Here is a 26,312-nt window from a genome sequence, read left to right on the forward strand (position 1 = left end):
TTCCTGACGAGGGGCCATTTTGGGAGGCCGGGGGCGGCGGGCAGACAAAGGCGGGCGGGGGAGGGGCGGCCGCGCCCTTCCGGCCGCGCACGTGCTCGGGCCGCGGGCGGTGGGCCGCCGCGCGGACGGCGGTCGCTGCAGGTCGGCAACGCCCCGAACGGACGGCAGGCGCGGGCGCCGCCCTGAGCGCTCGGGAGCCTCGCCCTGAGCGGCGGCCGCCCGAGGGCGTCGTTCCCGCGCCGGCCGGCGGCGTGAACGCGGCTCCCGGACCACTCAGGACTCGCGAGGGCGCGGGCGGCCGTGACTCGGCGTCCGCGGGCGGGAGAGCGCGGCGATGCCGGGGCCGTCATGGCGGCGTTCCCCTCCCCTGCCCCCACCCCCACCCGCACCCCCACCCCGAGCGGAAGCGTGCTGGCGCCGCGGCCCGCCCCGCCGCGGTGACGACGCCCGTGGGAGGCGCCCGGCGCCCCCGCGCCGCTCGGGCGAGGCCGCCCTGGCGGCCCGCGGGCCCTGCGGGCCGGGCCTCCTTCGTCGGTTGCGATGGTGCCGGGCCGCTGACTGCGGGTCGGCAGAGCGCTCGGGCGCGCAGAGTCGACGCGCTTCCGCCCGGGGCGGCGGGGCAGGCGGAGCGCGAGAGTTCATTCCTGTTGGACCTCTTAAAAGCTCGTGCACGGTTGGGGCTCAGGATTCGGTGTCGGGATAGGTTTCCCCTCGTGCGGATCGCGAGGCCGGTGGGCTTTTGCTTTCCCTGTCCCCACTGCCCGGCTCGGAGGAGGCACCTCCGCCCCCTTGAGAGAAACGGTCCACTCTGAAGAATCTACACCTGCCGTTATCTGTAGTCATCTCGTAATTGTCGAAGGCCCGCGCGGAAACTTGGCCTCAGCCTACTGCGGCTTTGTGACTTGTGTCAGGTTAGCCAGAGGGCTAAATGGAAACAGGAGAAAGTGCTTCTGCGTATCCCTTGAGAATGGTGGTGGGACTGCCAGGAACGGCTTTTCACTTCAGTAAACGTCTGAAAGGGAAATCGTAGTAACTTAAATAAAGGGGTTCAGGGCTTTGAGAAGTTATGCTTAGAAAGACCCGTGTTTTTTAGCCACAAACACCTAGACGCTAAATAGTAATATCTTCGTAATGGAAATTTCCAGGGATGTGCACAGATAGTCATAGATTTCTGAAGTAGTTAATAAGATGCATTTAAACAAGCTGTCCGTTGAAGGGCTTGTCAATGTTTTTAGCGGTATTCAGATCTCTAGCCAAAACGTTTGACACATGCAGGGAAGGTCCACAGCAGATGCACTAGAAACCAACTTTTTCATTTTTTACCCCACTACTAGGTAAGGGACCTGGAAACCAAGAAGTGACTGCTCATCTAATCCGCTAAAGCTATGTTAGCAGATTGGAGGTAGTAGCATTTTCATTACAGTGACTAAAATTTCAGCACTTTACCCCAATCATGTGGCAGGAGTACTGGCTATTACTGAAACTTGTTCAGTTCCAGCCAAAGTTGGGGGAGGTGATGTACATTTGAGAAGTCATATGTTTGTTTAGAAGTAGGTGTGATAACACTTAAAAATTCTAAGTCAGTTTAGAAGCCTCACACCATTGAAGTTATTACAAGTTTTGGATTTTTGGCATGTCTTTGGGTCTCATGTTGCTTAACTCAATCCCCACAGGACGTTAAAGCTATCTGGAGCAGTTCTTATCTGGGATTCAAAGTTGTTATTGAAGAAGCATTCTCTTCTAGTTAGAAAATGAATTTGATTCAGAAGCCCCTAAAGACATGGGTACTTAGCAATGAAATAGTAAGTAGGCGATAATTAACTGCCATTTTTCTCTTACAGCTGTTTGCAGACAAAGTTCCAAAGACAGCAGGTTAGTTCCTTGTAAGTTTGAAAAAGGTAGCCCAATTTTACTTCTGTGTGTGCTGTGTATATGTATTTTTTAATTGTTTATTGGGGTAACATTGGTTAATACAATTATATAATTTTCAGGTATACATTATAATTTGATATCTGTATATTGTGTGTTTACCACCCAAAGTTTAGTTTCCTTCAGCTATCATATTTGATCCCTTTTACCCATTTCATCTTCCCCCTCCCTCCCTTTTTTTTAATAGAAAACTTTCGTGCTCTGAGTACTGGGGAGAAAGGATTTGGTTATAAAGGTTCCTGCTTTCACAGAATTATTCCAGGATTTATGTGCCAGGTATGAAATGTACTGATTCGAGTTGTGGTTTAATCTGGGATTGAGCCAGTACTATTCAGGATGTGTGTGTATGAGCCGTTCTATTTGGGCCTTCTAGTCAGTTTAAAGTTGAGTTTGCAGTTTGAACCTTACAGACTTGGTTTTCTGAATATGTTGCCGAAAGTGATAGGTTTCTCTCTTCCACATTCACAGGGTGGTGACTTCACACGCCATAATGGCACAGGTGGCAAGTCCATCTATGGGGAGAAATTTGATGATGAGAATTTCATCCTGAAGCATACAGGTCCTGGCATCTTGTCCATGGCAAATGCTGGACCCAATACAAACGGTTCCCAGTTTTTCATCTGCACTGCCAAGACTGAATGGTAAGGGCAGAACCCAGCAGCAGAGGCAACTAAGGAATGTTAATTATTTGCTTTAACCTCTCTTTGCTGTTTGTGTCTCAGTCGTAGAACGGTGTGTGTACCTAAAAATTCAGGTAGTTAGCTGTAGAATGCATGGTACCATTTATAGTAATGAAATAGTGAACTTAACTGGCTAGTTCAAGGATCGATTGATCCTTTTTTGAGGGTCCATTCTAAATTTGATTTTCCACCTGTGGTGGTGGTGATTTATGGCATTGCCTTTTTCTTTGAGGTAAAAGGATAAAATGTTTCCACTATTTAATGAAGGCTGGATAAGCCACTCTTCTGATGTTCTCTTGGTGCTGATTAGTGTGGCAGTTTCTCATCGTAATGCAATTGCTTGTTTGTCTTTGCTCACTGGTTATAGTGACTGTTCTTGTTCGCAGGTTGGATGGCAAGCATGTGGTCTTCGGCAAGGTGAAAGAGGGCATGAATATTGTGGAGGCCATGGAGCGTTTTGGGTCCAGGAATGGCAAGACCAGCAAGAAGATCACCATTGCTGACTGTGGACAACTCTAATAAATTTGACTTGTTTTATCTTAACCACCAGACCATTCCTTCTGTAGCTTGCGAGAGCACCCCTCATCCCGCCTGCTCGGAACACCCTATTATAATCGGCTCTCGCTGCGGTTCTTTGGGTTCCGGGTTTTCCTTGTACCTCCACGTCTAGCTGGGTTGCAGAGTTAAGTTTATGATTATGAAATAAAAGTTAAACAACAGTTGTCTGTCCTTGTTTGGGTTAGGGTGTTGATGTAGGCTTCATTTTAAGCAGCAGCAGGTTCTAAGCCACGTGCTATGTTTGCTTAATTCCACAGAGTACTGTGTTTTGCTTCCCTGACCCAAGAATTAAATGTCACTGAGTATCTTCAAGGTAATCTGAGTGGAATACCGAAGGTGAAACGGGGACCAGGTTGGGCCAGTGCTCCTTGAAGAAAGTCCCACTTGGCATGTTCAGAGGTATCTATTAAAATTAATGTTATAACAAGTTGAAAACCATGGCTTGTTTTAGCAAAGATTAATTTGAGTATAGTCTAATGGTACACCCTGATGGAAGCGGAAGGGCCCTTGGGCCATGGTCCTGGAATCACTGGAGCTGTTGGCAGTGTAGATAAATTAGAGGTTTATAAGGATGCTTAATCGTCCAGAAAGTTGACAAAATTAAGTCTGATGGCAAGAGGCCAGGTGCGTGGTGCTGTGCAGTTTGCTGAGATCACCTGGCCATCTCTGCCTCAACCACCGAAACTCCAGTTCTAGAGCCCAGTTATTTCCTCTGGTTAAGGCGCCTCTCCAGTGTCAGGGTTGTGCAGGCACTTGCCCCTTATCACTGAGACTTTGCAGTCCTCAGGCAAAACTGACCAGTCTGAACTGCAAGGTCTAGTTTAGCTAGGTTCCTGTTGTGAAGATGGCCTTTAAAACTGGGTGCAAGTGTGCAGTGATGGGAATTGGGGGTGCGTAGGCTGAAGGTGAAGATGCAGGTTAGGAACACCTGCGATCTCTGCAGCCCCCTTTCTGCACTAGGCTGGCCTCAGCTCCGTTGTCCCAGCAATCTCTTTTGTCCTAATGGTGTGAGGTGATGCTCTTGACCAGGTAACCTGCAACCTGGCAGGCTACTGGCTGGTTCCTTCTGCACTAAATAGTGTGGCCTCCCTGAGGTCATGTTACTCGTGTCCTCTGAGTGATCATGCAAGGGCTGATAATGTCCATGAGGGACAGTGCCCAAGGGGAGAAGGACATCCTGCAGCAGCTTCATCTTCCTGTGATAAGTGAACATACACAGCTAGTCATCAATTGTATTCGTTCACCCAGTAAGTCCCTGTCAGGCTCCCATATCAGTGCTGGGGGCTGGGAAGCGGTGGGGAACAGAAGTGCGGAGTTGCTGGCTTAGCTTTTGGAGGTAGAGGCAGACCAGCCACCAAGTTTGTGATAGGCATGTGGCATTAGCATGTGTGGTAAGTTGACATGGAAAGATTGAAGCAGAAGGACCTGTGTTTGCATTCCAGCTGCAGAGGCTGTCACCTGGCTGCCCCACCAGGGATTCCCACAGGAGGTCCCCACACCAAGGAGTGGTGTGTGTAACCACTTGTGCATTGCGCATGCTGCCTGGTGGGGTGAGGATTGGACATGAAGCGTTGCTGTGAGTGCCTAGCGTGGGTGCGTGGGTGTGTTGCCAGGTCTTGAGCGAGGGAGCCCCTGGGCTTTTGTGCAACTCGGCCGTGAGTCCTGGTGCCTACACTAATTCTTGACCCAGAGGCGGCTCACAAGTAGTGGGGTGAACTATGTGAAACTTTGAGGTACACCTTACCCTTGTGGGTTTTCCAGAATTATGAACTTAAAATTTTTCATTGAGACATACAGAAGCATATTGTGTTGGGTATCTCCTGTGTTTCAAATTACCCCAGAACATAACGATTTTAAGCAGCACCTCAGTTGCTGTGGGTCAGGAATCTGAGCACAGCACGGTGGGTCCTCCGCAGTCAAGGTCTTGGCCAGGCCTTGGTCATCTTGGTCTCCAGTGGGCAAAGGTCCCTTTTCTAGTACACTCATGGGTATCAGCAGATTGTTCCTTGCCACAAAGACCTCACCAACTACGCAGCTAGCTTCATGCAAGCATTAATCTGAAGGCCAGCATGACGAGGGTCAGTCTTAAAATCTAGTTACAGAAATGACATTTGTCTCTTGCTGTGCTTTGTCAGCCTATGCTTGCAGAGGGGACTAGAGTACGTGTACTTGGATCCGGGGAGCACCGGGGCCAGCTTCAGACGTTGCTGACCACATCTCATGTACAGACCAGGAGGTGAAACGGGCGCCACAGCAGACTTGTCAGAGCACCTGGGCAATAAAATGAGTTCTCTGGTCACTAGTTTGGGAGGGTCTCCAGGTGGGATAACTGTTTAACAGGACAGTAGCAGTGGTAGAGGCAGTGGCCTGTCTGCAGGGAAGGCATCATCCAGTGAGGACAAATGGATGACTAAGCGTGTCTATGTCCCTGACACGAGGGAGCTGGGTGAGACCCACTTGCTGGACTTAGGGTGGCAGATAAGGCAATTCAGAGTGTCCAGGGGCAGGGCCAGCAGGCTTCCCTACGTCGCGCTCTGGACAGGGAGTGGGCGTTCTTCGTGATCTTGGTACCTCTCTGCCAATGCTAGTTTCGGGGAGTGCTCGCTCCGCCGGCGGGCAGGGGTTGACGGGTACAGTTGTCCGGCGGAACTGTGGAGGTTCCGGTGGGACCAGGTTTGGCCGGATCCAGAGCCCGCGCTCTATCAAACCAACTGCCAGCTTCCGATCTCGCTTTCCTTTCCTGAGGCCGATTGTTGGGTTTCTCTGGCCAGTTTTTCTGTCATCATTTGGGGAAATGTCCCTTTGGAGCTTGATGCGTTTGCTGCTGGTTCCTTTAAGGGTATCACTCCCAACAGACATGTCAGCAGAGGGATGGCCCTTGGGCTCTAGAGCCAGGTGTAGAATGTCTGAGATCTTAGTCATGCTGAAGCTTCGCGGGGTGGGGGTGGGAGTGCGGGTGTGGAGTACATTGCCCTGTGGTTCTGGAACATACTGGCCACGTTTGACTTCATTTCCGGTGGAAGCGAGGCAGCCATGGTGCTCATACATGGTACTCTGAAGTTGCTTCTGCGCTGGGTGTCGACATCACCCGCAGCGTGAGTTAGGGAATAAGCCTGCGGGCTGTGCCGGCCAGGCTGGTGCGCAGTGTCACTACCTTAAGGGGCTTGGGTATCGCACGTCCAGTATAGGGCTTGCCATTGTCACCTCTCAGTAAGAACTGTCAGGAACCATGAGAAGTCTGCATTCCCCAGAAGGGTGTCCCGCAGTTCTCCAGGAGTCAGGAGGTGACCCATCAGTGTTCATTGGTAGCGAGGAGTTGCGGGCTCACTCAGGTCACCACATCACGAAGGAGCTGTGAGGAGCGGGCAGCGCAGGGCGGTGTGGGAGGGTGGCGCCGGCTGGGGTGTCGGTATGACAGTTCAGGGTTTCCGGCGCACAGAGTTAGACAGACATAGGGACCCCACAGCCCTTTCCTTGGTGGCCTTGACCAGAGGGCAGTGGCAGCAGTGGCTCTAAGGCAGCGGGGACAACCTGTGCCAGAGGCCAGTTGCTGGCCATGATGCCTGGCAGGCGGATGTTGGCTTCACCTCTTGGGATGAGAACCCCCAGGCCACCTGCTTCCTCTTTGTGCACAAGAATGAGGGAGTGGGACGGTCAGGCCACCCAGGGCAGGCGGGCTCCCTAAATTCCCTAAACTCTCCTTTAAGGCTAAAGGCCATGTCGTCCTGTTTTTCCCATAAAATTGGGCCAGGACTGTCCCTCTTCAGTAAAACAGGTTTGGCTAGAAGAGTTTTGGGGTCCAGGTTTGGCAACAACCAACTAGCCCGAAAAGGCCTCACCGTGGACACTTCGTTTTTGGCTTTGGGAAACGACTCCATGAAGCTCATCTGGGTGTACGTGCGCCCTTTATGCTGGCATCAGATGTCCCAGACCTCAAACTGGAGTTTGGGCATACGGCAGCTTTTCTTTGACACCTCGTGTCTCTGACAGGCTAAAAGCTTTAGTAAGAGCTGTTAAAACACTGGTGTGATAGGCTCGCTCTGTGCAGGGTTCCCACAGGCCTTCAGCGTGTAGAGAAGCCGATCTGGGACGCGCAGCAGCAAAGTGAGATGGGGCTGCCCATCTGTTTTTCTTCACCCCCACGTTTGGTCAGGGCACTGTTTGAACACCAGTCATTTCCAGGAGGGATCTGAGTTATATTTGTTGGTAAAGCAGCTATGTTATTGGGAATGTCTTATAGATGATGATATTTGCAAATTCAAATGGAGTTGAACAAATAATGTGGAAAAAAACACAAGCTCGTACACAGATGGGTGGCTGTGAAGCTGGTGATGAGGGGAGGAGTCAAAAGTACAATGTCCCAGTTATAAAATGAGTCAGTCCTGGGGACATGGACAGCATGGTGACTGTCCGTAGTAACACTGCAGTGCATATCCGAAAGTCGCTAAGATCCCTCCCTAATCTCAAATGCACAGGAGCAACTACGAAGCTGTAATTCTCTGAAGTATTTGAGAGCTTGCTTTCCAGCATGTCATTAGGCTCAAGTACTCTTATAAAAATTCTAAAAAAAAAAAAAAAATTCTCATCGTAAGAAAAACAGTTCTGTAGCTGTATGATGACAAATGTTAACGACTTGTTTTGATCGTTCTGCAATATATACTATTGTTAAATCATTATGTACACCTGAAACAATGTATGGCACTGACACCAGGAGTTGTAACTCCTTATATAAATATCATTCTTTATCCTCAAGGTGCCCTACAATGGACTTGTCTCAAATGTATCCCATTCTTCTCGGGCCTTCTTTTCCTTAAAATCCTCTCCTGATGTGTTACTGCACACACCTGTGCCTTGCTTTTTAAAATACAGGTCTGGAATTACTTTTAAAAATTTTAGATGTTAAAGTAGAGTGGCTCTTTAAACTTTTCAAAGGAAAGCTTTATTTTAGAGATATTTGTCATGAATGAAGTAGTATGATGGCTGGGACATGCTTTAAAACAAGCCAGAGGGAGGGGAGGAGGTGTGAGGCAAGGTGGACCATTTGTGGGGGTGAGGCTCAGAGCACACGGCTCAGTTGCTTTTTTTTTCATTAGAAAAAAAATAGTCCTGGGGGGCACTATGTAGTAAAATAACTACACTACCAAAAGGAAATAGATATTTGAAACAATTACTTATGAAATTTTAGTAAAAGACCCCTATTCTGTTACTGCCTTCTTGTCTGTTGCTACTTTGGCTTCTGAAAACTACTGGAAGTTCACACAAGGATAATTGTGGGTGTTCTAATGTAGAAACTTCTTCAAAATATACGCCCAGATTATTCAATCTGAATTTGAAAATTTCTTGTTCTCCCTTGTAAATCAAAAAGTTCTTTACAGAACTCCAGATGCGGAAGGAATGATAGGGTGTCACCAGGTGGCAGCCCTCCTAAAATCCTGGATCTGGGCAGTAATGATTGATGGTGGCTGAAACTCAGGAAAAACTGACCAGTAAACTCTGCAACGGGTGGCGTGTGCCAGTGGGGTGGCGTGTGCCAGTGGCACTTGAACCCACCCACCATTAGTTGGTGTTCATATACATGACGGTGGGGGTCGGGAGCTCCCTGATGTGATGAAACAATAGAAGTATAAAATAGCACTTACAGGTTATTTTTGTGAAAAAGCAAAATGTGATGAAAAACCACTGTAGAGCACCGTCAATTTACAGAAAATATAGGGAACAGAGAAAATTGAATATCATTAGGATGCATCCAGTAAGATCCACACTTAGAAACGGTCTTTTTTTTTCTTCAAAAATTAAATTACAAGAACAGAATGACGAGAAACCTATAGATTAAAAAGAAACATCAAAATGTAAGACATAAATTTTACCTGCATCCTGGTCCAAACCAATCAACTATAAAAAATGAGATCAGGGAAACGTGAGTACTAACTGGGTAGTGGATACTATGTGTCTTAAGACGATGGTATTGTGATGATCTTCTAAGTGCCTCATCTTTAGAGACACGCTGAAGCATGTAGACGTGAAAATAAGTCATGTCTGGAATAGGGTTCAAACCAGTCCACTAGGAGGAGCCTCAGGTGTGGGGACACAGGTAAGACAAACTGACCACGGCAGTGACTGCTGGAGCTGGAAGATGAGTACACGAGGGCTCATACTATTTGCTTTATTTTTGAAAATTAGTTCTAAAGTTTAAAAATGAATTTTGATAGTGGTGTATTATAAAACACTAAAAGTTTACCTTTCTTAAATGAACACTTCCAAACAGAAAAATATAATTTTCAGATGGACCATCAACTGGTACATTAACTTAAATTTTGTTACTTAGAAACTGACAAAAATAATTTTTAAAATATACAAATTACTAAACGTTACCATATAAAGACCACTAAAAGTTAGAACTAAGCCAAAAACAGAAAACTGATAAATTTAACTTCAATTCTAGGTAAGAGGGTAGGCTCTGAAGTCAGCCAAATCTAGGTTTGTATCCTAGTTCTGCCATTTTCCATCTACTAGCTCAATGTTTTCTGGTAAACCATTTCATTTCTGTGAGCCTATTCCCACATCCTTCAAGTGGGGCTGATAAAATTTCTGGGTCAATAAAGCACTTGGCATAGGGTCTGCCACATAGTAAATGCTCAGTAAATCCAATGATCCCACTATCCCATTTCATCAATACTAAATGCACATTTTCATGTTCTAACATCTCTGAAATCGGCATGAATCATATTGATGGAATATTATGGTTTAATTGGCAGCTTTCTTCAGTGGTATGTAAAATAACGGTGCATGCTACAAATGAATAGCATCTAAGATTCAACATAACATAGTATTAATCATGGTAAAGCTACATTCCCAATTTAAGATTATTCTGAATATATGACCGATTTGAAATCTAAAAAATTTCAGAGTATGAGCAAAATAGTTCCAACACATCATGAACAGAACAGTTTTGAGACATTATTTTTGTAAAAAATGGTTTATCAATTCCATTTTTGTATAAAACACATGGGAGAAACCTAGCCAATCCACACACAACTGCTGCCACAAGAAAAGTTACTTTTATCAAACTTCGAGTTTAAGAACGTACAAATGTTTGTTTTGTCTACAGTAATTGTCTATGCTTTTCCATTGAACTGCTTTAAAATTCCACATATCCCCATTATTTCTTCTGTCCCAGTTACAGTACAATGACGGGAGGCAGAGGGCTGACGGAAACAACTCTAAGCAGTTTTCTGCTGTCCCTTCTTTCCAATCAGAGACTTGTGGATGTGCGGGATCACACCTAGGTTGCAATAAAGAGAAACAGCGTTAAGAAAACGTTCAGTACCTCAAACCAAAAGGAGCAAGTATACAAAGAATGACATTTCACATCTGGATCCTGTCAAGTCTATACCAAAGGGTCTCTATCTTGGTCTGGGAACCTGCCTAAAACTCTGTGTAAAATGATGTCATTTCATGTGATAAGAAGAGTAACCACAGCTTTCCAGAGGTTCTCCAGCGGTGATCCAAAAAGGATTGAGACACCAACTTACAGCTCACCTTCACTGATGCTGACTCATCTGATTGTCTGTATTTGGGAGGTCATCATCACATTAAGCAATTTCTCAAGATCATTTTCAAACACAGTTTCAAGGGTAAGGGAAATATTTTTTTTTAATGAGATCACCTCAGAGATGGTCTTTTTTAAAAAAATTATTACTTATGCCTACAGTACCTAGTCTTCCTAGGTGGTCTTCCATCCAAGCACTAACCAGGCCTGACCCTGCTTAGCTTCTGAAATCAGACATCAGGCTTGTTCAGGGTGGCATGGCCACAGACTGTGGCCTGTGGCTCCACTGGGGCGCGAACCCAGGACCTTCTGCGTGTAAAGCAGACATACTAACCACTACACTATGGAACCATGTCTGGGAAATACTCTGAACACCAGGTTTAAAGTGTCATACATGAAATTTTGATGTGGAGAAGAAATATTTACTCAAGATGATAATAAAAAGAAGCCTGGAACTGTAACAGAGCAACACGGAATTTAGGTTTATAAATTTTCTAGCTGGTTGATCAGACATACTGGATCACTGATCTGAATTATGTAACAAAGACCAACAACAATCTAGGCTAAAGCGGTTGTCACATACCGCCCCCAGCTATGGTAGCCTTGATAAGAGAATCCAGCTCTTCATCACCACGGATCGCAAGCTGCAAGTGACGTGGCGTGATCCGCTTCACCTTGAGATCCTTGGAAGCATTACCTGCCAGCTCCAGCACCTACAGAGTGTCAGCGAGATAACACATCAAAGGGTGAAGTGTGTAAAGATCTGAAGTGTGTAAGTGTAGCTCCTCAACTATAGCTAAAAAGATCACTATAGCATCTGTACATAAAACAAAAATACGTAGAAACCAACAAATTACTTTTTTAAATTTCTATAATGCTTTCACAGAGCTCATTACTTCATTTGGCCTTTTTATATTACATCCATTCTCTGCAAGAGAACTAGAAAGGCAAGCAAAAAGCCACTCCCGTAGGAAGGACAAAGGGTAATACTATTCCTTAGCCAAGATTCTTTCTAAATGTCTAGAAAAAGCACGTATTTTAATAGCCATGTAGTCGGGGGTGTTTTTTTTTGTATAGGCCTTAATGGCTGGTATCTATTGCTTAGCGCTCGTAGAAAAATTTAAAAATGTAAAAATTTCTCATTCAGTTTTTAACATCACTGGGCCCTATACGCTATAGGCAATGAGGTAGAAGCCCTTTATAAACATGGAAATTTTCAGCTAGAGGAATTTCAAAGTCTTAGCTAGGCATAAAAATGCATTTTTATTTCTCTGCCTCCATAGGCTACACTGGCATTATAAAACCTTCGATGGAGGTAATACAACAAATAGCCCTCTGAGTGGTGGGAAGCCTCAGCACCCACCTCCTCCACGGGGCTCTGCCCAGCCTGGCATCAGTATCTGGAAAGCTCCCCGGGTGATCCTAAGCACAAAGCCAAGGTTGAAAACTGATGACCTCTATTCATGACTCGATTTCCTTTACCTCCACTAATGACTAAAACTCCAACAAATACCTGAAAGTGTTGACTATAAGTTCTCAAGAATAAAGAAAATAGGAGTGTAGATGGGACTTGAACATTCCGAGGCAGAAGACTGCCTCCATGAGTGAACAATGCCTTTCTGGAAAGCCTACCGCTGAACAGGTAAAAAGTTAAGACTGGTGAGGGAGAAAGGGGAAGAGCGGGTCAACTAGTCCCATGTTGCCGACACACACAAAACCGACGGGCTACCTCGAAACTACCGCTAATGCGATGTGACATCTCCAGTGGGACACAAATGACCGGGTGAGGTGAGTGAAATGACAGCAACGATAACATACAGGTTGAATCTAAATCTTTCAGCCCAGCTCCCAGCCACATCTTACTTAACCAAAAACCTTTCTGTTTTTGCTAGGTTGGCTATCTCCACACTTGACTTGCAGGCCACTCAAACTACTTCCCAGGCTTGCAGTACAGCTGAAGGAGTCTCATGGCTTCCCATTTGTTTTCCTGGGAGGATGTGGGTCAGGACGGAGGAAGTGGTGGTCCCCGGCCCAGTAATTAAGAACTCCTGCTCAGTTAGCTTATCTTCCTGAAACCTGAAACTGAGCAAGATGCAGCATTCTATGCATACATCCATGCACAGAACTGGGACGATTAGGTCTTTTTATCAAATTGCATATTATATAATATATGTGATTTTTAAGAAGTACCACACTAGCAAACCTTTACCCCACCCCCAAACCTTCATTACCTAAGAGGTTATTCTATATCACAATTATCACCTACTGATTACAGACCTACTTCAGAGTTCAATTAGTTAACAGTACAATATTTGAATTATTTTACATTCCTTTGTCATGTCACTTAAAAACATAGATTGCTGACCCTTAACTTTAAAAACGAGTACACCGAGGTTCTCTGACGCTGGTAGCGGGTAATGGGCTGATCGAGACACATCTAAAACCGCTACTAAAGAAACCTGTGAGCACATGGCTCTCTGTTTCAAAGCCTTACTCCATGGTTTCAGCCTGTTAGTCTAGGTTGCCTTTTGAGTTTCCACAGATAACACGTTCCCCCACAAACCTCAGCAGTGAGGTACTCCAGGATCGCAGCGCTGTACACAGCAGCAGTGGCACCGACCCTTCCATGGCTCGTGGTGCGAGTTTTCAAATGCCTGTGGATGCGGCCCACGGGAAACTGAAAGAGAGGCCGCGTGAGTGGGGGGCACCGAGGGGTCTCAATATCGCACACTGAGTGCACTCAAGGTGAAGAGTGTGAGTAAAGCATAAAATTATTCTTATTACTTAACGCCTACAGCACCTGGTCTTCCTAGGTGGTCTCCCATCCAAGTACTAACCAGGCCCGACCCTGCTTAGCTTCTGAGGTCAGATATCGGGCTTGTTCAGGGTGGCGTGGCCCTAGACCATGGACCGTGGCTCCACTGGGGCTTGAACCCAGGACCTTCTGCGTGTAAAGCAGACGTGCTCACTGCTACACTATGGAACCACGTCCAAAGCATGAAATTTGAAACTATGGTTACCCACAGTAGAAGCCACACTAACTGGCAGTTAACAGTTCCTAGGGTCTGTGTGTCGTATCCTAGTAATCAGCCCCAAATCTTCATGCCTGCTTTCACCCTCCTGAGGAGAAAATAAAAGTTAAAACAGACCACCACAGGGTTTTGTGAATTTCCTTCTGGCGTGTCATTATAAAACAGAGAAACTGCTGTGCAGGGATCGACTGCACAGGCCACACGGCCTATGAGTCCCCTTCGAATCGCATTGACTCCATGCACAGTAGCCTCGGGCAACTGTGAACTTCCAGCACCTTCCTTTAGTACCAAAGCCATCTGTCCTTCCTCAGTTTCAAGAGGTGACCTGAGAAGAAGCGACACCACTGTCTCTGTGACTTCTTTCCTACTGAGAACAGGCACTTTGTTATTCCCCAGGTACCCTAATCCTACTTGTCTGTGCCCTTGACTCCTCCACCAACTCTCTCGGGGACCCTCCTCATGCTGTCACTGGCTCCATCATTCCAGCAGCTCTGATCACGTGCTTTCCCCTGGCTTCTTTCCTTCTGCACACTTTTACTTCCTGTGTCTGCGGCAACTGCTGCTAGTCACAGTCTAGGTGTCCCCTTCCAAAGGCAAACCCCGAGCTCTTATTCTCTTATCACTCATTTTCTCCCAAACTTGGCTTTGGTTCAGCACCTTTGAGGGCCAGAGGTGACATTTTAATCACCAAATCTATTGACTACTTCTAGATCGCACCCTTAAGGAAAAAAGGCATGATTTTCTTTTACTGGTTTACACCTTCCCTAAGTAGTTCTGAGCTCCCAAAGAGCTGGATCCTGACTTCCTGATGCATCCTCAGTGACTGGCGTGTTGTCACAACACGTAGTAGGACCCCCAAAACCATTTATTCTTAGCTGCAGATATTACAGAGTTCCAACACTAACTCTGAACTCTGACGACTACTCAGGCTTCTCTTTTTCTGACTCAAATTCTGTGTGTTTCTGAAGGTCCACCAATGTCCTCGTGTCCTTTCTTACATTCTACTTAGGGAATTCATTCATAGTATCAACTACCAATTTTACAAAAATGATTTTAAATTTGTAATTCTTTTGATCACCTTGGGAAGCTGGACTCAAATCTACAACTTTGGGGCATTTTCTCGTGAATGTTTTTGTGGAACTTAAAAGTGACTCCACTTAAATTCTGAAATCTCATACCTTGACCCTATCGCAATGCCTCTGTCCCTTCGGTTGTAAGCCTTACAGAAACCTCTGACTTTCCGCTCAACCCTACACCCCTCCTCCTACGTTTCGGGTGCACACACTTTGCTTCCTGTTCCTTTCCATCCCACTTTGATCCAAGTATGTGTTACCTTATTCCTAAAACCACTGCGGTAGCCTCCATCTGTCTTCCAACACCTACTTCAAATTAAAGACACTTCAAATTAGTTCTGAGATTTCTGCAATTCTCTACAACACAGAATGTACCCATCAAGTCCCCTCCCCCTCCCTTTAGTACCATGTCATCTTGCTCGAAAGCTTTCAATAGCTCACCACTGCCAAGAGCATAAAATCTAAACCTTAGCAGTCTGGCCTTTAAACTTTCCTGTTTACAAAGTGTCTCTTATATGTACAGCATAATTCTTACTCATCCAGAGAAATCTGAACTTGTGGATTAAAGACGCAATTATTCAAAAACATGCAGTTTGAAAATATTTAGTGCTGCGAGTATATTATTCAGTCTAAAATTGAAACTACAGGAGAAATATTCAGGACTCATGGTTCATTATTCTACCCAAAACTTTCTCATCCTGAAAGTTAATGCACTACTACAGACACCTTCTTCAAAAGAAAAACCTCAGCATAATCATTTCAATGATACAATTTATAAAAGAACCAGAAACATAATTACAATCTAGAAATAAAAGATTTTAAGAGCAAAATTACCAAATTCATTTAAGACCTCTTCATAACTTGTTTTCACTTGGAAGAAAACACAAAAGACAATTGCTTTGTGATATAAATTTTGGCAAATTTATCTCACTCAGTATTAAAGATCAGTAGTACCTCTTTGTAATTAATGGAACATCTATGGGTCATAAATTACCACAGTGAAGAAAATAATTTAATGTTTTACAATGACATTACCTGCAGTCCCGCTCTCTGTGAGCGAGACACTGCCTTAGCCTTGGCCTTCCCACTGTCCTTTCCAGCTTTGCCTCCAGCCTATGTGAAAAAGAGCTCCAGATGAAGAGTTGAAAATGCTTTTCAAAATTATTCGGGAAACAAATTTTTTTCTAGTTTTAGTTTCGGTAGTTAAAAAAATCTAAGGGATCTCCTTCAAATTTATGTAAGTTAACAATAATGTAAATACATATACAATACATATAACAATATACATGTGTTATAACATATGAAAATGAGGTCATACTTTATTTTTAAAATAATTTCTAAAAACTTGAATATACTTTTCAAATTTCAGACTGAAGAATCTTTAAGTCAGTATTTCAAATGAAATAACTTTTTTAAAATGTAAATATATATAATTTCCACAGAAACATTCAGAACTTACCTGTTCGAGGAGAAAAAAGCATAAAAAAAGAAACCTCAAAAAGTTAAACAGAATTACCATACGATCCAGCAATTCCACATCTAGATATATACTCAAAAGAACTGAAAGTAGAGACTTGAACATATATTTGTGCACCTATGTTCACAGCAGCATTATTCACAATAGCCAAAAGAAGAAAACAGCTCAAGGCCTACTGATGCATAAATAAAATATGATCGATCTATCTATCTATCTATCTATCTATCTATCTATCTATCTATCTATCTATATAACGGTACAGTATTCAGCTGTAAAAAGAAAATCATGACACAGTATAACATGAATGAACTTTTAAGACATTATGCTAAGTGAAATAAGCCAGTCACAGAAGGACAAATATCATATGATTCCATTTATATGAATTATCCAGTTAAAATCATAGGGACAGAAAGTAGAATGGCAGTTGCCAGAGACTGGGGAGAGGGGTGGAATAGAGAGTAACTGTTTAATGGGCACAGAGTTTAAGTTTGGGAAGATGAAAAACTTCTGGAGATAGATGGGGAGTGATGGTTACACAATGTTAATGTGATTAGTGCCACTAAATTGTACACTTAAAAATGGTAAATTTTATGTTATGTATATTTTACAATTAAAAAAAGACTTTCAAACTTATACTGAAGGAGTTAAATACTACTTTTAACTGATAGAAAAATATTTCTTAAATAATCTTAATGTTTACTAATAAGACATGGTATATAAATGCAAAGAAATACAGCAAGTCCTCAAATAATGCTGTTTCATCCAACACTGTTTTGTTATAACATCAAATAACTCTTGTTTATATCAATTAGCCTATGCTAAAATTGGTTTCCTTATTTGTTATGCGTCGTTTTGCTTAAAGTAGCTGAACCTACCCACAATCGTTGACTAAACTATTATGCAGCCATTTCAACAAATGAGGTACAGATGTGTGCAGATAAGGACCAACCCACAAAGCAGTTCTCCGTGAAAAAGGCAAGGTATATGCAAGTGCAGTGAGCTCCTGTTTATGTAAAAATGGAGTATTACAGGGTGTGTACACATACATTTAAATAAGCTATAAAAGTTATTTGCCTCTGGGGGGAATAAAAATCTGAGGAGAGGGAAAACTAATCTTCTCTTTTGAGCTATTTAATTTTACTATTTATTATTTCTTCACTGTAAAAAAACTAGTTAAAGAATTCAGTTTACAAGATTGGCTGTCTGAGGGTCTATATTTTAGACGTAGAGGATAAGATCTGAAATGGCATATTTTCTTTGTAATGCTTACTTTAAAAAAATTTTAAGCTAAAAATCAAAATGTATAGTCCCCCTAAGTGCATGTCTCAGTTGACTTAATACTTATCTCTGAAAACTATTAAAAAAAAAAAAAGCTGTGGCAGGTGTTGGCAGCAGGAAAAATAGTCTAACTAATTCATATCTCTTTCTTACACTTAACAATGTAGCAAGAGACTGACTTAACAGAGAGAATTGAGGATCTCTTGATTTCTCCCAGGATGCCTCCTATTTTAATAAGGAGTTTAATAGTAATTTCTGACCATACTGCTTTACAAGAAAAAGTGCATAATTTTTTGAGGTCAGCTCAAGTAACAATATATGCTTCCTTATTCCTCGAAGAGACCTTTCAGCTCTATTTGCCCTGGAATAAAACATTTAAAATTCTCTCAACTGGTGCACGAGTCTAAAATTGTAATCACTGCCGCTCTAGGGCTGAATTATGAAACAAGAACTAGTTATCAAAAGCCACCAACTGCAAAACACCCCAGGCTTGCCAATTTACTCTTCTTAAGCAATTTTATTCTTACTGTTTCAATCCATCATATTCGTTTTATCTGCTTATTTCCTTTTGAAGGAACTAGACATGAAATCAGGTTTTAAAAACAATACGTTAAATTGTTATTGCCAAGGTTTAGAGACTGCCGATACACTTCTTATACTTAGCAAAACGCAACTTTTATGGCATCAAACACGTGTGAATGTAACCCTGTACAATAAGTAACTGCTTTATTTTCAAAAGCCCCTCGCACTCGGTGCAGACCCTCCAACTTTGCACGTTCACGGCAATACAAAAACACAGCGCCACTGCACCTGGGCACAACGCACCCCGGTGAGGAGCGCGCGCGCACACTTCACCCGGGAAAACCGGGAAACCCGAAGCCCAGGGTCAGTTTCGCATCTGTTTAACTGACGCAGGCTCGCATCCCGTCGAGTTTAAAATCTCAGAGCTTGAGCGACAAATCAGGGCCTGCGGGCTTTTAGCTGCTGCTAAAGGGACACCACCTACACAACAGGTCGCTAGAGATGAAAGGCGTGACACTAGGAAACCAGCTCGAGCCGCTCAGCTCCCAGGCTGGACGTGCCCTACGCCCCGTGCGCGGGTCACAAGGCTGCGGCCCAGGCGCCGCACCGGCACGCGCCCGGTGACGGAGATCGGGCCCGCGCCGAGCCCCGGCGGCGCTCAGGCCCGGCCGCGCGCACCCCTCAACCCCCAACGGCCGAGTGCCGTAGCCCCGCACGCCCTCGCCGAGCGGCCTCTGGGGGCCAAGCACCGCCCCTTGGGACTCGGGACTCACTCCCCGACCAGCAGACGAGCTGTCGCCCGCCGCCCCCACAGCCCTCACCATGGTCTCGGCCTCTCCCGCCCTCGCTCCCGCCGAGCCGCCGCCGCCCCGCCCGCAGCACCGACCGCCGCCGCCGCCGCCGCCGCCGCCGCTGCCGGAGCCCGGACAATAACCGGGGCCCGCCTCGCGCCGCCCCGACCAATGGTCACTCGCCTTGCTGGTTTGAACCCCGGCTGCTGCCCAATCGCGCGTCTCCTTCTAGCCTGCCCCCGCCTCCGGCACCTCCTCCCTAACGGCTGTTTGTTTTTGCACACGGCACATGGGGGCGGGGCCTCTGGCCGCTACAGGGACGCGCCAGTGCGCGAACAGGGGCGGGTTCACGCGCCGCTCTCCGCCTGTGTCCACGGCCCGAGCCTGACGAACGGAGGGACAGACCAATTAGAGTGGAAGGCTGCCGAAAGTTATCCAATGAGAACATCGCCCGCGAGCAAGGAAGGCGGGTCGCCTGGAACGACGGCGGGATTAGCCAATGGGGGGCTATTGGGTGGTTTTCCCGCGCGTTCTCGGTGGCGACTCAGGTTTCTGAGAGTTGTTTGGGAGGAAACAGCTGTGGGCGTCGCTTCTCGCGTGCGCTTTCACAGACTCCCAGGACTTCTTGGTGTTACGGGGACTCCAGTCGCTGCGGGCACTGATTCCGGGTCGCAGCCCTTCTCAGCGCCTTCCCGCCGGCTGTAGGTTCCTTCAGTGACGCCCGGAGAAAGAGAGAGACAGTCGGGAGTGGGGTTGGCGACCCGTTGAGGGAACAGCACGGGGGCGGTCGTGTCCGCTCACGGCAGCCCCCGCAGGCCGACCCGCGCCGGCCCAGCGCCCCGGGCGTGTTCTCACCCTGCGTGGCCCTAAGTCGCGACTGCTGCTCGCGGTGTCTGGCCGCGGCGGGCGACCAGCCGCCCACGGGCCGCTTCCCGGGCTGCCACTTCACCAGCGTGTTCCTGTGGGCGGACTCGTCCCCGGTGTGAATGGTCCGACGCGGAGCAAGCACCGTGGCGCACGCGAGTTCAGAGTCGAAATATGTTTGTAAAACGACGACCGAAAAGTACGGACGGGCGTGGGGAAGGAGAGTCCGGGCAGCTGGAAGGTGGAGCCGCGTGCCCGGCTTAACAAGAAAGCCGCGATGGACGGAGCAGAGTTGGGAGGTAACTGCGTGGGCCATGGCCGTCGTTCCCCGCCCCTGCCTTCGCGTCTCTGGCCTCAGCGAATGACGTCCGAGAGACCTCCCAGGGCATCTACCTGTGCCGTTCCGTGCAATCCCCGAGTGCCTCCTGTTGGCAGGCACTGTCCTAGGGACTGGGGGTTCGGGGCCGGCAGAACAGACGTGTCCCTGCCTTAGCAGCCCTTTCCGGCAGGGCAGGAGTTAGAGCAGCAAACGCACGTGTAGATCACGGTAAGTGCAGGTGCATGAAGGGAAAGAACTGGGAGAAGCAGAGGAAGGTAATGGAGATGGGGTGGGTGGTGGCGTTCCAGAAGGAGAGAGACTTGTCTCTGTGACGGACTGAAAGAAGGCTAGTGTGCCCGCTGTAATTTTGACCGGATCCCTCCTACCACATCTACTTACTATCTCAAATCTGACTTTTTTGTTTTTGGTCCATTGTCATTGCTTTAGGTTAGCCATTGTCATATCTCTCCTGGGTCACTAAAAGCCTGTTAAGCTAATGCCTCATCGTTTTCTTCCTTCATTCTACTCTCCACTTTTTCTAAAATAACCTCATTGACTTCAGGACAAAACCCAAATCCTTAGCATGGCATAGAAGGCCCTACATTTTTCTGGTCCCTGCCCATCTCACGTTTGTTGCTTCATTTGACCAACCCTAAATTCCATCTTGGCGTTTGCTCATACTTTTGCCTTTCCTTGAAACAGTCCTCCATCTTAGATTCTCCCTGGCTAACTTTTAATCATCCTTTAAGTGTCAGCAAAGACATCAGCAAAGACTTCCTTCACATCATCCCCCCTGGACATCTCTAACTTGGACTAATTGCCCCATAGCCCAGTGTGTTCTGCTATCATCAGTCCTTATGCTGAATTGTATTGGTTTCCCTCCGTGCACAGAAGTCTTTTTTAGGTCATCACTGTTTGCTAGATACTGTACCAGGGACCCTGCAAATATCACTTGGCAAATGAAAGGAAACTAACACTTTTTTAAAAGCCACTTAGTTAAACTTAGTTAAGGGTGGTCTATGGAAAGACTCGAGTTTGAATCCAGACCCCTTCAAGTACTAGTTGTGTGATCCAAGTGAGGTATTTCATATCACCCAGTCTGCTTTGTCATTTGTAAAACTGAAAATAGCAATACTTATATTACAGGTTTTCAGTGAGCACTAATTCAGTAATAGGTGAAGAAGTACTTAGCACTGTACCAAGCATGTAATAAATATCCAATAATTATTAACTTCTTTACAGGATATTCATTTTCTTACGCCTGTCCACCCCTCAGCTTTCATGTCATTGATCAAGACTAATGAAAATGGAGTTATGCTGAAAGAAAATAGTTCTCATCACAGACAAAATAATCTTTTTATCGTTTTATATATCCTGTTTATAGATGAGAGAAATACAATGAGACCCACAGATTGAAGAAAAAAGGATGAAATTTTTCTGGTTATCTGTGAACAGAGAAACTGCCTATTAACAAAGTGTGTTAGTAAATAAAGTCCAGTTTCCAGTGAGCTAGGGTTTCAAAGGGCAGTATGAGTTTATATGGAACACCAGTCTAACCGGGGAATTTTAGGCATTAGCATTTATAAATAATAAACTACCAAACATTAACAAATTATCCCACTTAGCTGGGTTTAACCCAATAAGTTGTAGTCTAATGGCTCTCAAAATGTGGTCCCTAGACTGGCTGCATCAGCATCACCTAGACCTTGTTAGAAGTGCAGATTCTGACCACAAACCCACACCTACTGAACAGAATGTGGAAGTGGGCTCACCAAGCCCTCTAGGAGATTTCTGGTTAGAACCACTGGTAGAGTATAAACTATGGTTCATAGTTCCAAAGCTATTTCAAAACTGAAGCACTTTAATTCCTCAGCTCCTGAGTGTTGACTGATCAGTGATCAGCAGTCTCTTCCCACAAACTGTACTTTGCCCAAAAGATCTGCATTGCCCTAGGTTGCACCCCTTTTCAGGGGCAGCCCACCTCCAATGACTGGTGACTCTTTGGCCTTAATTTGGAACAACTCTGAAGGGCCATTCCAGCTCCAGACTTTCCTTTGTGATTAACACTGACTTGCTTGAACTGCATCGCAGCTCACCTCCCTCTACTTAATCCTGCCTCCTTCATTTTCTCAGTAATGTTGCCAAAAGCATCCCACAGGAAACTTCCGAAGGCAAATCCCCATGTTAGAGTCTGTTTCCTGGGAAACCTGACCCAAGACAGCGGCTTTTCTCTGCAATAACTTAGCTTTTGAGTGAGCAGTATATTCACATGTACAAAAATGTAATGGTATAAAGGGTATACATTGAAGACTTCCCACCCCTGCCCCAGTCATCATTTTACCTCTGCACAGGCAACCAGTGTTTCCAGTAAAAGTGTTTTTGCCTTTGGGGAGAAGACAGACTTAATGATTACATAGATTCCAGGATTTCTTATCCTGTTTAGTTTTGAATTCTCTTTTAACACTGAAATATTCTCCAAAGTACAAAGCCTTTAAGAGAAATTTTATTTTGGCCACTCTTGTAAAGGACAGCCAGATTCTCCCACAACCACCCAGCCCCACTTTTTTTTTTTTAGACATCCCTGGAGGTTTAGGCCAGATCTCAGTGAGAGGGCAGCTACTTCCATGAGCCAGAATCTGCCTAGTTCTGATTAAGTCAATCAGGATACAGAATCCACCTACCTACACTCAGCTTTGTAATGCTGACTGAGTGCTCGGACTGCAAACACTTCTGCTTTGCCTTCTGCTTCCCTACTAGGCTTTGCCTAGAGCAAGCACTAGAGGGGAACTGCAAGCTAAAGTTGGGAAAAGAGACTTGCTCCTCTTGTCCTCTGAGCATCACCCAAGCAATGCATTTTCCTCTGGCAGCAGTGCCTTCACTAGCAGTGGCTGAATCCATTTGACAGCACTTGCAAAACAAGCCAGCCTCGTTGCTCCCACCCCACTCACCAGCCAGCTCTTTCCTCAGAGTTTTGAGTTCCAGCTTCATAAGCCCTTCTTGTAGGTTTCTGAGATTTTCCCTTTGCTTCCTTAAGGTAGCTGCTAGTTGTTAACCTCCATAACACCTTAGAGTTCTCTTTTTATCCTTTAGCAGTTAACTTTATATCCCGTTAGAAATACTTTATATTACTTCCTTCTGTTCAAATAACTGGTCCATTTTCTGGAAACTGGATGGACCTTGTCTGATAAACATATGATATATGTATATATGTATTTAACTTTGCATTATGGAAAGTTTTAAACATATACAAAAGTAAAGAGAATAGTACAATGAACCTGATGTACCCCTCACACAACTGCAGCAATCATCGGCTCATGGCCACTTTTATTTTATATTCACATTCACATCTACCCCATCCCTAAATGGATTACATTGAACCAAATCCAAAGTAAAGGAAAGGGGCAACAAATGTTTTTACAGAATAGTTTCTTTACAAGAACTTTGGGTTTTCTTGAATTTGGACGATGTGCATGTATTACCTGTGTGCACAATAAAACAGAAAAATTAAACTCAAAGCAAGCAAGAGGAAGAAAATAAAGATTAGAGAAGTACTGAAATAATGAAAAAAAAATCAATGAAATGTAAAGGTGGTTCTTTATAAAGATCAACAAAATTGACAAATCTTTAGCTAGACTAACCAAGAAAAGATTCAAATTACTAAAATCGGAAGTAAAAGAGGAGACACCATTACTGACCTTACAGAAATAAAAAGGACTATCAGGGAATGCTTTTGAACAACTGTGTCAGCAATTTAAATAACCTAGATAAAACGGACAAATTCCTAGAAAGATACAAACTATCAAAACTGACTCAAGAAAAAAATAGAAAATGTGAGTAGACCTATGGCAAGTAAAGAAATTGAGTTAGTAATTGAAAACCTACAAAGAAAAGCCCAGTAGTCATTGTCACATACTACCAAATATTTAAAGAAGAATTAATACCAATTTATTATAAACTTCCAAAACGTAGAAGAGGATGGAACACTTCCCCATTCATTATATGATCTGCTATTACCCAGAGACCAAAATCAGACAAAGATATTACCAGGGAAAACTCTACAAATCAATATCATTTATGAATATCAAAACAAAAACCCTCAACAAAAACTAGCAAAACAAATTGAGCAATATATAAAAAAGATTATATACCATTACTAAGTGGGATTTATTCCAGGAATATAAGGTTTTTTCAATATAGGAAAATCAATATAATATACCATATTAATAGAATAAGGGATAAAACACATGATCATCTCAACAGAGGCAGAAAAAAAGCATTTAACAAAATCCAACATACTTTTATAAAAACAACTAGGATTAAAAGGGAACTTCATCAATCTGATAAAGGCCCTCTGTGAAAAACCCACATCTAATATACTTAATGGTAAAAACAATACTTTCCTCAAAGATCAGGAACAAGATGATATCTACTCACCCACTTTTATTCATCACTACTGGAGCTTCTAGTAAAGGCAATTAGTCAAAAAGAAAAGGCATGCTAATTGGGAAGGAAAAGGCAAAACTACCTCTTTGCAGATAACATGATCTAGTATATGGAAAATGCTATGGAATCCATTAAAAAAGCACTGACACTGATAAGTGCAGGATACAAGAATAATACACAAAAACTAATTGCATACACTGGCAATGAGTAAAATGAAAATAAAATTAAAGCATTTCTATTTACAGTAGCATCTAAAAGTAAAATACTTGGGAATAAGTTTCACAAAATAAGCACAAGACTTATATACATCTAAAACTATGAAACATTGGTAAAAAAAACAAGATTTAGTACAGTCCCAGCTTCTTGGTAGAAATTGACAAAACTATCCTAAAATTAATATGGAAATGTAAAAATCAGAATAGTCACAATAATCTTGAAAAAGAATGAAGTTGCAGGACACATACTTCTTGGTTTCAAAACTTACTACAAAGCTACAGTAATCGAGGTGGCATACCGGTACAAGGATAGACATACATCAATGGAACAGATTAAGAGTCCAGAAATAAACCCATACACCTATGGTCAGTTAATATTTGACAAGGGTGTCAAGAAAACTAGATGGGGAAAGCAGTCTTTTCAACAAATGGTGCTGGACTCAAAGAGAATTTGCTTTCTTCTATTCATTCATTCATTCATTTACATAGAAAATGAACTGGCAGTAAATGAATCGGTATGCTGAAGTGTTCCCTCAGAGTATGGCCTCTGAAGGCTGAGTGGTAGTTACAATGTAGAAACACTGCTGAGGAAAACCCCAAGAATCCCTGGCACACTTTGTTCTGTCCTAAGTCCTGTCCATAAAAGAGAAACCTTGAGCTGACAAAGGACTGGGAGAGCCCAGAGGTTGTATCCATAAGATACTCACAGTCCCCGCTGGAAAAGGTGCGGGGTCTGATGAGGAGCAGACAAATGAGATCCACTGTCCTGGTGACTCACTTGCCTGAGCGATGTTGTCAGCTGGGTTTTTCCTGCCAGAAAATTGGCAGCCTATGGACTAGAACATTCCACATTGTTGACAACAGCTCCCCTTCCCTCAGAAGACTTTTCTGCCATTTTTCCTGAGAATGTAACATGCTTTCTTTTTTTTATATCATTTATGCTAGAGGTAGAGACTACCTTTATATTCTGAATTCTGCATTACAGGGGACATGGTATATAGCCACAAAGCCTCTTTCTAAATTCTAAGCCAAAGCTTCAAGATCAGGAGCAGCTAAGTGTAGGCAGGGTCAGGACTTTTTTTTTATAAAAAGAGAAAAAACACACTGCAGGTCACATAAAAAAACCCAACACTTTATTCCTAAACTGAACAATGGTTTCATAACCCAGAAGCTAAGAGCACCTGGATCCCTGGATCCAATGGAATGAATTCTCAGCAGAGAATCACTTCATTTAGTGACTTACTAATTTTAAATGCAAGTTGTTTACCTAAAAGGGAAATACATAGAGTAGAACAGATCTATGAAGCGTAACCAGCAAATGCTGTTTATCAGAACTCAGGAAATAAAGACATTTTCTCTATAAACTCCAGAGGCCCAAGAGTTTTTTTAAATACCACTAGAGAAGATGAAGTGGCCTGTGCCTGATTGAGTGAAACCTAAAATAATGAAGAATTAAATTACTTTTTAATTTAATTTCTGCATAACAGTTGCTTTTGTGGCACAGTTAATAATAAGGCACGTATGTTAGAAAATACCATAGGAAATAGCCATCAACATCCCTAACATGAACTCTTCGTCATTT

The 26,312-nt window shown here is 44.4% G+C and overlaps 2 protein-coding genes, 1 long non-coding RNA gene and 1 pseudogene across 3 annotated transcripts; 2 read left to right on the plus strand and 2 right to left on the minus strand.

Moving 5' to 3' along the window:
- Nucleotides 1–334: 334 nt before the first annotated feature.
- Nucleotides 335–3,328, plus strand: LOC120589596 (peptidyl-prolyl cis-trans isomerase A-like). Its single transcript, XM_039847121.1, has 6 exons — nt 335–673; nt 840–911; nt 1,842–1,872; nt 2,117–2,205; nt 2,398–2,570; nt 2,996–3,328. The coding sequence occupies exons 1-6, from the start codon at nt 335–337 to the stop codon at nt 3,126–3,128; spliced, it is 837 nt and encodes a 278-aa protein (XP_039703055.1). The 3' UTR covers nt 3,129–3,328.
- A 5,988-nt stretch (nt 3,329–9,316) lies between these two features.
- H2AZ2 (H2A.Z variant histone 2) lies at nt 9,317–18,999 on the minus strand. The gene is made up of 5 exons (XM_039847093.1): nt 18,920–18,999; nt 15,857–15,934; nt 13,280–13,393; nt 11,300–11,429; nt 9,317–10,449 (listed from the first exon to the last, which is right to left on the minus strand). The coding sequence occupies exons 1-5, from the start codon at nt 18,920–18,922 to the stop codon at nt 10,388–10,390; spliced, it is 387 nt and encodes a 128-aa protein (XP_039703027.1). The 5' UTR covers nt 18,923–18,999; the 3' UTR covers nt 9,317–10,387.
- On the plus strand, nt 11,429–13,868 carry LOC120589574 (uncharacterized). The gene is made up of 2 exons (XR_005649534.1): nt 11,429–12,504; nt 12,609–13,868. It is a non-coding gene; the product is annotated as an uncharacterized LOC120589574 (long non-coding RNA).
- On the minus strand, nt 13,505–13,620 carry LOC120589608 (uncharacterized; annotated as a pseudogene).
- Nucleotides 19,000–26,312: the final 7,313 nt, after the last annotated feature.

The sequence above is a fragment of the Pteropus medius genome, unplaced genomic scaffold (assembly GCF_902729225.1).
Source record: "Pteropus medius unplaced genomic scaffold, Ma_sr-lr_union100, whole genome shotgun sequence".
Taxonomy (NCBI): domain Eukaryota; kingdom Metazoa; phylum Chordata; class Mammalia; order Chiroptera; family Pteropodidae; genus Pteropus; species Pteropus medius.